The sequence below is a fragment of the Anopheles maculipalpis genome, chromosome 3RL, assembly GCF_943734695.1.
Source record: "Anopheles maculipalpis chromosome 3RL, idAnoMacuDA_375_x, whole genome shotgun sequence".
In the NCBI taxonomy this organism is placed as follows: domain Eukaryota; kingdom Metazoa; phylum Arthropoda; class Insecta; order Diptera; family Culicidae; genus Anopheles; species Anopheles maculipalpis.
In genome coordinates, this window is record NC_064872.1 from 35,314,916 (window position 1) to 35,327,992 (window position 13,077).

At 45.0% G+C, this 13,077-nt stretch overlaps 6 protein-coding genes across 6 annotated transcripts in view; 3 read left to right on the forward strand and 3 right to left on the reverse strand.

Moving 5' to 3' along the window:
* Positions 1-13,077, forward strand: part of LOC126565323 (ras-related protein Rab-9B) — a 186,638-nt gene that overhangs the window by 157,395 nt on the left and 16,166 nt on the right. The window lies entirely within an intron of this gene.
* On the reverse strand, positions 19-1,334 carry LOC126564892 (magnesium transporter NIPA2). The gene is made up of 2 exons (XM_050222016.1): positions 1,077-1,334; positions 19-917 (listed from the first exon to the last, which is right to left on the reverse strand). The coding sequence occupies exons 1-2, from the start codon at positions 1,306-1,308 to the stop codon at positions 46-48; spliced, it is 1,104 nt and encodes a 367-aa protein (XP_050077973.1). The 5' UTR covers positions 1,309-1,334; the 3' UTR covers positions 19-45.
* On the forward strand, positions 2,293-3,655 carry LOC126565023 (protein phosphatase 1 regulatory subunit 7). The gene is made up of 6 exons (XM_050222161.1): positions 2,293-2,308; positions 2,386-2,584; positions 2,672-2,800; positions 2,868-3,030; positions 3,093-3,401; positions 3,478-3,655. The coding sequence occupies exons 1-6, from the start codon at positions 2,293-2,295 to the stop codon at positions 3,649-3,651; spliced, it is 990 nt and encodes a 329-aa protein (XP_050078118.1). The 3' UTR covers positions 3,652-3,655.
* LOC126564077 (general vesicular transport factor p115) lies at positions 4,761-7,506 on the reverse strand. Its single transcript, XM_050220992.1, has 2 exons — positions 7,402-7,506; positions 4,761-7,328 (listed from the first exon to the last, which is right to left on the reverse strand). The coding sequence occupies exons 1-2, from the start codon at positions 7,477-7,479 to the stop codon at positions 4,761-4,763; spliced, it is 2,646 nt and encodes an 881-aa protein (XP_050076949.1). The 5' UTR covers positions 7,480-7,506.
* LOC126564987 (UBX domain-containing protein 1-A) lies at positions 7,940-9,819 on the forward strand. Its single transcript, XM_050222121.1, has 3 exons — positions 7,940-8,110; positions 8,196-8,801; positions 9,420-9,819. The coding sequence occupies exons 1-3, from the start codon at positions 8,061-8,063 to the stop codon at positions 9,784-9,786; spliced, it is 1,023 nt and encodes a 340-aa protein (XP_050078078.1). The 5' UTR covers positions 7,940-8,060; the 3' UTR covers positions 9,787-9,819.
* Positions 10,094-12,058, reverse strand: LOC126560581 (ribonuclease Oy). Its single transcript, XM_050216539.1, has 3 exons — positions 12,046-12,058; positions 11,027-11,123; positions 10,094-10,958 (listed from the first exon to the last, which is right to left on the reverse strand). The coding sequence occupies exons 1-3, from the start codon at positions 12,056-12,058 to the stop codon at positions 10,094-10,096; spliced, it is 975 nt and encodes a 324-aa protein (XP_050072496.1).

The window sequence follows — 13,077 nt, forward strand, 5'->3', positions numbered from 1 at the left end:
ATCGTCCACCGGCGGCCCACCACCCCGCCCGCCCGTTAGCTGTCGTTACGCGTTCAAGTAGTTCGTTCCGTACTGTGGCTTCAGCGGGCCTCGTTCCTCGCTATCGTTGAGATAGTCCTCGTACTGGGCACACTTGTGCGACGAAGAGTGTAACAGTTCCCGCTTCGGTCGCATGATACCCTTCACATCGCTCAAGCTAATGTCCATCTCGCGGAACGCGTTCAACAGTATCACAGCGACGATCACGACGAAAAAGCCGCACAGATCGCCAATAATGTCTTCGGCGCGCATGTGACGCCATTCCTTGAATAGGATCGCCGACGCAGTAATGACCAGCGTCGTAAAGATGACGTAGTAGATCGGTGTCACGATGCTTGTGTTGAATATGTCCAACGCTTTGTTGAGGTAGTTCACCTGTATGCCCACAAACACCACCGTCACGAGGATGAGGAAGTACGGTAGCCACATGCCGAAATCGTTCGATTTGCCTGACAGGGTGTCGCGCAGTGCGAGTCCGAGCGCTTTGCAGGACATGACCGTAAGGCTACCGATCGCGGAACACAGGAGAATGTACACGGTAACGTGCTTGTGACCGTACCGTGGACCGATGCAGCATCCGATGAATAGCGACAGGGAGAGGATCAGCACGACGTACGTAATAAAGGTGGGATCTTGGAGCATTTTAATTAGCAGATTAAGATCCTCCACTTCACCCTCCTTCGGTGAGTGTATGACGATGATCGTTGACCCTACGATGCAGAGAAAACAGCCAAGCTTGCCGAGCAGATTTAGCCGCTCCTTGAGAAACTTGGAAGCCATAACGGCGGCTACGATCACGCTAAGTGCACCGAGCGGCGTAACGAGGGAAGCAGGAGCAAAGGCATACGCAGCAAAGTTGGCCGCCTCTCCAACACCCACTGAAAGAGAAAGAAACCGTGTCGGAGAGAATAATTATTAGAACAAATGGGATCTCTCTCCGTCTCTACAGCATCTAATCATAAAACATAGTAGGCCGTCTTATCAAATTCTCTCGCTTCACACGCGGAACGAATGACTCATTGTTTGTAGTTACTCACTGCAGATAAGGCCAGCCCACCAGATCCAGTCGCGCAGGTACCCGAACCCGCCGGCACTGGCACGCACCGAACCGACCCGGGACAGCCGGAGGAGACCAATTTTCTTGATGATAAAACTAGACCCGATGAAAATGCTGCTGGACACGGCCAGCGCAAGTCCGATGTAGAAATCGCGCTCCATGTACAGCTCGTCGATGCTCGGCGGTGGTGCGCCTTGATTAGAGGACGGCATCGTTGCTCCACGGTACGGTAGTTTCGTTAATTGATTCCCTCTTCAAGCACCAAGGGTGGTTCCTCCGTCTTCTCACTGAGTAAATGATTCTCGATGAATGGTCACAATTGATGGTACATGCTTTACGTGTCACACTACTGGGAACAGGTACTAACAAATCTCGTTACGAGATTGGAAAGAGATACCGAAAAAAGTGGGAAAGATTGTAATTTAATTTGAGTTACAATCAGATTCTACTCGCACTCGGTGATGTTTTGTTTACGCATCGATCTGATTAGAGCAGTCGAAGGAATGTTCGCAAATGGCAGGTGAGTTCATCGGCGTACTCTACTTGTCACATCGAGGATGCGTACTTAACCCTGCCACGAATTTCATATTGCAGGCAATAGGGCTACCCTCGTAGCCAGCAACTTTGGCGACTTATAACTTTTTTCTACATAATCCAATATCAATGCAATATTCTGATGAAATACGCTCAGCTAAAATAAAATCATTTGACTGTCTGTGCAGAAGGTATCTTGGAATAGGTTAAATTATCGGGGTTATAGATAAAAGGGTTAAGATAATTAAAGAAATTATATTTCAATTAAAAAAAGGTCAAATTTGAAGTGGGAAAAGCAAACGCATCCCAAACGTCAATCTCAATGGCAACATGGCCGAATCAAAACACCGTATGATCAAACCCCGCCCTATTCTATTCGCAGTCAGCTGCGGAGCGTACACAAAATTGTCAACATTTTGTAATTTTTACAACTTTTGGTAACATTTCGCCGTTTGTAAGGTAGTTGTGAGTACAAGAAAGAGCAAAATATTCTCAAAATACTTTCTGAAATCCTATTGAAAGGGTGAAATAAACAAGCTAATCTGTTCTTGTTTATGTTTTAGCCTCGGTTCGTTGTGTAAAACGCTCGTTTTCGAAAACAATTCCTCTTGCTGTTTTGGTTTTGCTGATTGGAAAAAAGTATCGATCGCCCTTCTTCGAGAATGAGTACAAACGAAGGTAAGAATGCTGGGCTTGGGTCATAATGACGCTCCGGCAAGATATTACTTATCCTGTGGCGTATCTGTTTCCATCAGACCAACCAGAACAACAGCGTGCCGATTCTCCCACTGTCGAGGAAGTGGAACGGCCGCCGGGTGCTGGCGAGGTAGCCGAACATGAGATTGTTAAAATGGAGGACGTCATTACGATCGATCCGGAAACGACCGAGGTTGATCTGAATCATGGGCGCATCGGAAAGATCGAGAACCTTGAACCGCTTACAAAGCTTGAACGGTAATAAGAATTGCTTGGGGCGGGGGATTCCTCACAACTGTGCAACTGTGACTCATGACTCATGTACGGTTCACACACATTTTGCAGACTCTATCTACGATGGAATTTGATAAAAAAGATTGAAAATCTAGACCATCTTACATCCCTGATCGAGCTGGAGCTGTACGACAATCAGATAACGGAGCTGGAAAATCTGGATCAACTTGTTAACCTGGAGTAGGTAAAACCGTGCAAGCATAGGGGAAATCCAAATTTAACCCTTTTTTTTCGATGTTTTGAACAGAATGCTCGATGTGAGCTTTAATCGATTGCATCAGATCAAGAACCTTTCCGCACTGACCAACCTGCGGAAGCTGTTCCTGTGCGCTAACCGCATATCATTGATCGAAAATCTGGACCATTTCACCAGCCTGACCATGCTGGAGTTAGGCGATAATAAGATAAGGGTATGCGCATGGGGGATGGGAGTCAACTTGAAGTACAAATAATTCATAATTTCCTCTTGCAGAAAATCGAAAACCTTGACAATTTGACCAACCTGACCCACCTCTACTTGGGCAAGAACAAGATAACGAAAATTGAAAATCTCGACCAGCTGGTCAAGCTGGAATGTTTGAGTTTGCAGTGTAACCGGCTCACAAAGATCGAAAATTTAGATAAACTGGTCAATCTTACTGAGCTGTACCTGTCGGAAAATGGTATAGAGGCGATTGAAAATTTGGACCACAACAAACAGATCGAAACACTCGATCTGGCCAAAAATCGGGTCAAGCGGATCGAAAATATTGAACATTTGGAGATGCTGGAAGAATTTTGGGTATGTAAGATGCTAAACAAACACCTGGGAGACGAGATTGAATGATTTAATTTTCCTTTTTTATGATCACTTTCAGATGAATGATAATGGTGTATCGGAATGGACTTGTGTGGATAAGTTGGCCAACAATAAGCGGCTGGCGACGGTCTATCTCGAGCGTAATCCGGTAGCAAGCGATGTAAACTATCGACGAAAGCTAAAACTTGCCGTGCCTTGGTTGCAAAAGATTGATGCGACGTTGTGCCGTTAGTAATGGAGACCTGTGGCATTGGGAAATGAAAGAAATTAAATAAAGCTAAGCTCCAACAATGATTGCATTTAGGGGCACACTGGATCTTTGGAATTTTATTTTTATTTTTTAATAAGAATCGATAGTTTGTGGCAAACAGTGAGGATACAGTTTTATCATCTTTTCTTTTACTTTAAAGTTGCATCTGAGAGTATAATCGAGGAAAAACGTATAGGACGCATTGAACATATTTGGAATCCCTGTCATGTTTACCATGTACTCATGTTGGGTAAAGATGGGCGAAAAATTCTTTAGCTTCTTAGCTACCACCAAAGGTCTACATCAACGAGAAAACAGCAAGATCTGCGTTCCTACCAGCAATTAGCAATTTTTATAAGAGTGGTGGAGCAGCCTGATTGTTTATTTTTCCTCGGATCCTTTCCATATCTCTCGTGAATTAATTTTTTTGTCTGACCGCTCTAAGCCCAATAGCATACGCGTTCCTTGAGTGCGTGTACTCGTTAGCATACTTGTCCTGGTCAGCTTGTTGTCTTCTAAAATAGATAGCTTTAGGTGTCTTCAACATGGCCTCAAGGTCCGTTGAATTCATGAATAAATTAACAAATTGACCTTACGCAAGATTAATAATTCAGTCCCGGTGTATAACAAGATAAGGAAGAAAAAGACTGTCATGAAAATCTACTACCCAGCCCATCAATCCTTTACAGATCGTCCACTTAACGAAGAAATATGATAATACAGGACTTAACTTAACGGGAAAGGTACAGGAACGGGGCGGCTGTAATTTAAATACGATTATATTTAGCAAATAAGTAACTATCATTTTCACTGCTTTATTCGATAGTATTTTATTATATCGCTTAGTTATACTTGCAGAATATACTTAAATAATGGCAGCCGACCGAGTCACCCTCTATCGAGGTTATTGTGCCAAAAAAGAATCCAGCAAATTGCTTGTGATCGAAAAGAACTTTTATTGGCTTATCTATTGTATTGGCAAAAGTATAGTCGTATGTGTGCGGATATAGGCGGGTATTTAGATGCAAAACAATACGGAAGAACGCAATCCGTCGTCCTATTAAGCGCAGGCGTATCGATTATGGCGTTAGTTAGCACACAAATCCTCCCGGATAATTGGAAGTATTATTGTTGGTCGTGTTAGTCGTGCCGGTAGAATTGGTCTCTCTACTATTCTCCCCATCATCATTCGCCTCGATCGCCTGCAGCTCATCATCCTCATCATCATCCTCTTCCTCTTCAAAAGATTGGCCGGTCGCCTTTTTCAGCTCCATCCGGTAGCGTTGTAGTTTGTTCTCCTGATCGGTTAACAGTTCCAGCAGATCTTCCTGATCCTTTCGTAGCTTGTCCAGCTCGGTGCCGGATTCGTTCGCTTTGCTTTCTGCCATTGTTACCCGCAAGCGCAACTGATCGAGCTCACTCAGTAGGCGTGTGTTTTCCGACTCGTAGTAGGCGATTTTCGACCGATCGGTTTGCTGTTCGAGAGTTAGTAGGGAAAGTCGCTGTTCCATTGCTTCTTGTCGGTCGTCCTGTGCCGGTAGTATGTGAAGCGGGGACGAGGCCGAAGAGGAAAGTGTTTGCTGGCGTAAATCGGATGCTGCTTGTAGCTGTGCCTTGAGAAGAATATTTTGATCCTGCAACTGTCGGTTACTGGTTTGCGATTGTTCCAGCGCACCGGTTAGCTCGTTTAGCTTCGCTTCGCTGTGTGCGAGTTGTTGCTGGAGTGACTGTAGCCGTGTGTCCTGCTCACGTATAATGTCTTTATACTGTGCCACCAAACCGGACGCTTCCTGGCTAAGGGTAAGCTCGGTGATGTTTTCTCCCCCGGAACTGAATCCATTCACCGTTTTCGTAATGACCGCTTCTAGTGCTTTAAATAGGCGGCAAAACTCGTAATCCAATAACAGATCGGTGGTAGCCGCAATGCGTATTTGTGGCTGTTTAGCCGATTTGCTGTAGTTTTCGTGCTTCGATACTTCTCCCAGCTTTTTGTTGTAAGTGTCGAGTCCTATCCGTTTCACCAGCAGCTGGCAGAGGAATTCACGCTGATGTTCCTGTACACTATTGTCGTTGAACTGGATGCAGATGCCCATCAGGAAGGCGCAAAGACCCTGCACTAGATACTCGTTGTCACCGTGCTCGTTGGCCGATATTTGTCCGGTCAGGTAGGCGACTGTACCGGGGATGGAAAGGAATGTACGTACCGCCAGCTGACAGTGGCTTAACCACACCGACAGCAGCATCAGCAGACCAACTTTGCTTTGGAATTTGCAGTTTGCCTGCTGAAGTAACTGATTGCACTGTTCCAGCAGCGAAACCGGTTTGCTGGTGTGTGAGGTGGCCAGCACCACACGCAACAGTTGCTCCTTTTGAGCCGGATTCTCTAGCAGTGCATGACTCATCGAAACGGCCGCAAACCAGTTCGACAGTGGATCCGTACTGAAGAGACTTCGACAGAGCAACTGACCACTGGTAATGGCGGTCGATTGCTCCGAAGACTGAAGAAGCGTTTTAACGAGCGAAGTCTGGCCACTTTCGTTGCGATACAGATAGCTCTGGAAGCAGTACAGTACGGCGCAACGTAACGAAAGCGGTTGCTTCTCGTTCACCATCGACATCAGCAGCAGCACGATGGCCGATAGTGGTGGATCGCACGGTGCAACGAATGAGTTGAAGTAATCCTGGTTTTGCCCATCACCTCGAATCACTTCCGCGATCGTGTTGATCGTTTCGATCAGCAAATCCGGTGGCACGCCGCTTGCCATGATAATGTTGCATATTGCGGAAAGCAAGCCGGAACTCCGGATTGCCTTCTGACAAGAGCTTATAACTTGCTGAGGATTGCTGGGACAAACGAGCGCCCTTACCACCTGCAGCATACAGTGGAGGTTGGATACCTTCTGTGGACTCATGCCCGTTTGATCCTGGTCCGTGGCAAGTTCCAGCATCGGTGCCAGCCGCTGAATGTACGATCCTTCCTTAAAGAATTGCTGATTGCTGGGATTGTTCTTTAGCAGGTTTAGCATCAATATCAGACAATCCTCCACCACGATGCCTCCATCCGAGCAACCTTCCTCCTTGATAACGTCCAGCAACCGGTCAAACGCATTTTCAAACGCAACAATCTTCTGAATGTTCCCATTTCCCTTCGTCAGCTGTATCATCAGCAGCAGCGCATCGTTTCGTATCACCTCCCGGCTGTCGATCAGCAAATCCATCATCTTCGACACACCCATCGGGCTGACGAGCACAATCTCCTGTATTTCTTTTGGTCGGTTAGCGAGCAGATTGGTGAGCAGTTTGATCGCTGCCCATCGGACACGGAAATCGTACTCCTCCAGGCACCCCAGCACCAGACACACGTTGTCGGAGTTTTTGATGAAAATTTCCGTAAACTGTTCACCGATGTTGGCCGTCACGTTTGGATTATCCTCCTCCTCTTCGAACTGTTCCGGTGAAGTGACATGGCACAGCGTGTCCAAACAGTACCCGATAATCTCACAATCCGTACGATCCGTCTCGAGCACTTGCAGCATCGCGTTCATACCGATGCCTACCTCGATGCGATACTTTTTCGATAGGGCTTTCAAAGCCCGGCAAGCATCCCGTCGGTCATCTAGCAAGGTGGACGATGTTACCCGTTCCACTAACAGTTCCACCTGAAAAGACAAACAGTCAGTCTAGGCGCCCTCTCCCTTCACGGGCTCTCTTCCACATAGCAGAAAATCTTACCGTTTCTGCACCGCTCGGTGCTTGGTTCGGTTGCTGTGAACCGAGCACCGTCTGTAGGCCACTTTTAAGGAAGTTCATCCTGTCGGCACAAGGAGCTGAACAGCAGACCCACCACCCACTTTCAGTCCTGTTTCGTTTTCTACAGCTGAACTACACAATTTTCACTCCACTTTTCAGCTTGCTTGCCTTCCGAACCAGAGAAATGGTACACGTCAATATTTTCGGTGGCAAGATTGTTGTGACTGTTTTGACAAGTGGGTGGACGGTAATGAGGTGCGCTCCAATCGGTTCGTTCAACAAACGTTCAACAACTCCAAAACAAACGTTCAACAAATCAGCTAGAAGGATGCAAAGGACGCTTGAATTGTATTTTTTGCATAAAGAGAATATTTTACACTCCAGTATTACGAACATATGGGCGAAAATTTGTATAAAAATAACGCATACTCTTCCGTTGGCGTTCCTTAAGGTGCAGTTTGAATTTTCTGTTGACATTTGCCGCTGTCATGATGATTGTATCAACAACTGTCAAACTCAGCGGTGTTTGTTGGTTTGCAGGAAAACTGCACATTACCGTGATTGCAACGAAAAAAAAGGGACATCTCCCACTGATTTTAATTAACCTGTGCTAGTTCGAATAGTTTGTTATAAGCGTAACCATGTCCGATATTCAAACGCTGATAGATATGGGATTCCCGAAGGAGAAGGCGTAAGAAAACTCGCTTGACCAAAAACATCTCTCCCTTGGCCAGAAAACTCCCCCCGCCATACTAACTTACTCTCCCTTTTTTCAGCGAACGGGCGCTTGAAGTGACCAACAACAAAGGTGTAGAACAGGCCATGGAATGGTTGCTGGCCCACGCAGATGAACCACTGCCACCGCCCGCCGCTGCATCCGGTCCCGCCGGCGATAGTTCCAGCTCGACAGCCGCTGAAACAACGGACACACCATCGGCCGGAGCTTCGACCGATGAGCAGTCGGCAGCGGCTGTAGCAAAATCGCTCAAATGTGACGAATGTGGTAAACTGTTTAAATCCCAGGAGGAGGTCGAATTCCACGCTGCCAAGACGGAACACAGCAGCTTCTCGGAGTCGACCGAGGAGAAGAAACCGCTCACCGAGGAAGAGAAGAAGGCACAGCTCGCCCTGCTGGAGGAGAAGATGCGCCGCAAGCGACAGGAGCGCGAAGAAAACGAAAAGAAGGAAGCGATGGAGCGGGAACGGCTGCGTATCAAGTCGGGCAAGGATATGCTGGAGGCACGGCGCAAGATGGAGGAGCAGGAGATGAAGAAGTTGATGGATCAGCGGAAGCGCGAAAAGCTGGAAAGTCAGCAGGCACGGGACCGTGTTCGAGCTCAGATTGAAGCCGATCGGGCTGCCCGGAAGGCAAAAGATTCTGGGTATGTAGTAACGTTGTGCGTCCTGAGTATGAGTGTTCCCAAACTCTTTCGGGAATTATTATAAAACTCAATCGGAAGGAGTTAATAGTAACTAGAGGGATTCAAATCGAGTTTTCAACTCTTTTGGGAATTGTTATTATCAAGGTCACTCCCAAAGGATTCATAGTCGCCAGAGAGATTCGAATAGCAAAGAGTTTAAAAAACTTTTTTAGGATTCGAATCAACATAGAGTTTTGAAAGCTATATTGGGGTTGGAAGCGCAACTCACAGCAGTTATGAGAGTCGTTACGAGAGGAAATCCCACCGCAACCTCCGTCATTAAAAAATGAGTTAAATTTAAATTGAAAGTACATCTTGGGAAATCGCTATTTTCAGGGGATACCTTAAAGCACCCCTTCTCCCGTTCAGTGCTTTAGTTTTGAGTCAACCACCGTCTTGCCTTGTTAAAACGATTCCCAAAAGAGTTGTTAAAAGAATTAAATACCAGTAATGAGAGAGAATTAATTCCTTGCAAAGAGTTGTTATTCTCATCATTAGTATTTTGTTGCGTTCTTTTGGAGGGATCAATTTCAAATTGTGTATTAAACGTTACTTCCTTGTGTCGTTATTTTTTTCTAGCGAAACCACCACTGCCGTATCACCAACCTCCACAACGAACAGCCCACCGTCACCACCAGCGGCCGCAGTTACGTCCAACCCAACGTCCACCACTCCAAGCAAACCGGTGGAGACGAAGAATTACACCACGGCCAAGATTGCGATTCGCATGATGGACGGAACGCAGCTTGTGCAAACGTTCCAGGCCGGCGAGCAGTTGGCCGCGGTGCGGTTGTTCGTCCAGCTAAAGATGGACTCGATCGATGCGTCGTTTGGACTGATGACCAACTTCCCGAAGAAGGTGTTTAGCGCGGAAGAGTACGACATGCCGCTGGACAAGCTCGGCCTTGTACCGAACGCGGTACTGATCGTAACGAAGGCGCCGTAGATATAAGTAAGCCGTTTGTAAAAATTCCCTTTAACCAATGCGGCGATTATCGGTTCGATTCGGTTGTTTGTGATCTATCATCCTGCGGTATAAAAATATGTAAAAAACGATCTCTTTGATCGGGAAAGGCTGGTAAATATTGGCTTTGTTGTTGTTGGTAAATTGGTTAGGAGGGGGTCTATTGAAGAGTTCTAGTGCTAGACATGATCCGAACTATCCGAAAATAGGAATTAAATCCCCATCTTAGTTGCTAAGAGATTTTTCCATCAGAAACTTCTCTCCAAAGTTCTATTTCTGACATAAAATCTTAAACTAAAATTACATTCACAAATTCGTACGTTTGCTGCTGACCATCCGGTTGTCCGTTGATAATTTCATAAATCGCATCGTACACCACCTCATCAGCATCTTCCACCTTCGGTTGCATATCTTTCGGCACACTCGCCGGAATGAAAATGGGTTTTGTCGCGTTACAGTTGCTTATCGCCGAGCTCACTCGCGAATCGGGGATTGCGGTACGTTCCATACCCACAATTCCATCGCAATCGGCCGACCGAAGTTGCTTATCGAAGCAGATGCGTATTTCGTTCAGTAACTGTTGTTTTGTGTTGTGATCGTAAAAACATTCGATCGCTACATCCTTTCTGTAGTAATCGAACAGTACTTTGTTCAGTGTTGCCAGACTGTAATTGTATCCGGGTTGAATGCCACCGGTCGCAGCAAAAGCTCCATCGACCGAATGCTGTTCCAACCAGGTAAGGCCCTGCTGGAAGTATTTGCCTTCCGTATTAAGCTGTTCGATAACTTCGGCGGCACACGTTCCATGCTTTAACCATTCGTGTTCCCACAGCGAATCGTCCGGTTTGTTTTTCTCCACATTTAACCAATGTTCCTTGAGCTGTTGCTCGATCGGACCGAGTTGCGTTGGATCGAAAATGGCTGATTTGTTACAAAAGGCTGGTCCAATCGTGTTCCGCTTTGTCGGCCAAATGCCATGAATCGTCCAGACGGTGGCAGGTGACGGTAGGCCACAGATGTGATCTTTGCCCGTTCCACGCCATTCATAGCAAGCGGTAATCGGCCAGCGTTGGGTGAAGATGAGCAGATCGAATGGATGCAGCTGATCTACACTAGTGGCGAGTGAATTTTCCCGTGAATCTTCGTACACGTACCTGTTACAATGTACCAAAGATAATAATGCCACGCCACTGTACACGTACAAAGTTCGTTTTCAACTTACCCGCTCGGTGCAGCAAGACAAAAGTGCACCAAAACTGCAACACAAACAATTCGACGCATCATGTTTACGCTACTGATGAACGACTGCGGATTTCCAACTGTTGTGCACGATCTGACAAACGACGTTACCCAGGATCGGGTGATGAGTGAGTGACTAGTGATGAGAATTTCGTTCCGAACCTATTCGGTTCGTTCCGTTCCTACGATGGAACGATCGAACCTAGGTTCAAATAAAGTTACAAGGTAACAGGGTTTTTTAGACCTACAGTTTTCCGTGCACGAGGATGTTAAATCCTGTTCTAGTATAAAATTCCTTTACATAACAACGGAAACAATCCAACAATTACAAACAACGGAAACTTTTCTATTTTTTTTTTGAAGTATTAAATGAAAATTCAATGTTTGGGGCACTTCGATTTTTTTTTGGAAAATCAACCGTGTCACCGTTCATACGTCTAATCCTTTACAGTAACATACATGTTACATCTATCGTTGTCTTTCTGTTTTGCTTTTTTGCACTGCTGCCCCTGATCCATCATATCGTGTTCTGTAGACGAAAAGACTAGACTGACTTCTACTGCACGATAACTTCTAGGACATTTTTAATTTTCCATTTGAGTTCTTCTAAAGTTCTGCGGTTCTAAGAACCTAATAGGTACGTTCTATTCCTTTCTGAAAAGAATCTATTTCCGATCCGATCCGAAAAAATGGAACATTCACATCACTAATCCGGAACGGTCGTCGCTTCGACCGTAAATAGATCAGTGGCGTAAAATAGCCATAACAAAGGAATGCCAAGAATGTGTGACCGTTTCCGAAGGGTTCCTCAGCGATAAGCCGTTTTTGTCGACTTTGATGATCTCAGTTTAGTAGAGCGTTCAGGCAAATTCGAAAATATGATACACAAGCATCGTTATCAAGAGGTTTTGATTACAATTTCCAAAACATGGTCAATTGTGGTCTCAAAGTTTGATTTGTAATGCAGAAATGCAGAGTAATTTTACCGAGTGGCGTATTTACCCCTCACGATCATCCTGTATCTCAGTGATCCATCTAATTTATAACAGTAATATCGTTGCAGTGTTGATATTACAGTATAAGGTGTAAACATTACAGCGTTATCAGTGCTGGGTTGGTGTAACTATGGCGAAAACAGTTGGGGAACTGTGATTGAAAAATCATTGGTAAAATGAGCTTTATACCGCTTGAGCCTGCGGTATTAAAGCTAAATAGAGCTTTAACAAATGCGAACATTCCAGCCGGCGAGACAATACGACGGCGTGCAGTCATACTCAGTCAATAAATAAATAAATAAATGCGATAATTCGTTTTCAAGATACCGACGAGTAACGTCCAAGCTCACCGCCGCTAAGTTCCCAAGGGTAGCAGGTAGCAATATTGTAATAGAATACTTTATGGTTGTGGGATTAAAAGTCCTACTGATAGTCGTTTTGATTCATCCACAAATAAAAATGATGTTTAAAATAGTTCCAGATCAGTTGCATAACTTGATATTTAACTGTGTGATATTGAAAGCTTTGAAGATGTGAAGCCTATGTTAGTTACCCTTAGTTTATTTAACTTTTAACGTTACAGCTAAACCTTGAACAAAAATAATAAAAAATAAACATGCCAAACAGCTTATGTTTTATGTTACATTAAATTGAAGCCTCATAAAATGGGATAGAAGAGTTGCAGAAACATAATATAAGCTAACAACTAGACAAACCATAATCATAATAAGAAACTTGTTGGTTTAGTGTTTAAATAATATCTAGAGCACTCCATACACCACCATTGCTTATCTGTTCTTGATTTTCGTACAAAACTATCCCTCCATAGAATCAATCCACATCTGAAAGGTAAGCCTGCCTTATGTTAAATTTCAACTCCCATTACATTATAGTAAAAAAAATGAATTGGCTAATTTTTACTTTCTCCTACATATTACGCGAAAGCGTAATATACAGCGTTGGCTTTAATAGCTGTAAAGAACTATTGTGTGCACGAAAGTGGGATTGTTTTTTTTCCGTATTTTGTAACCTGCTGCTA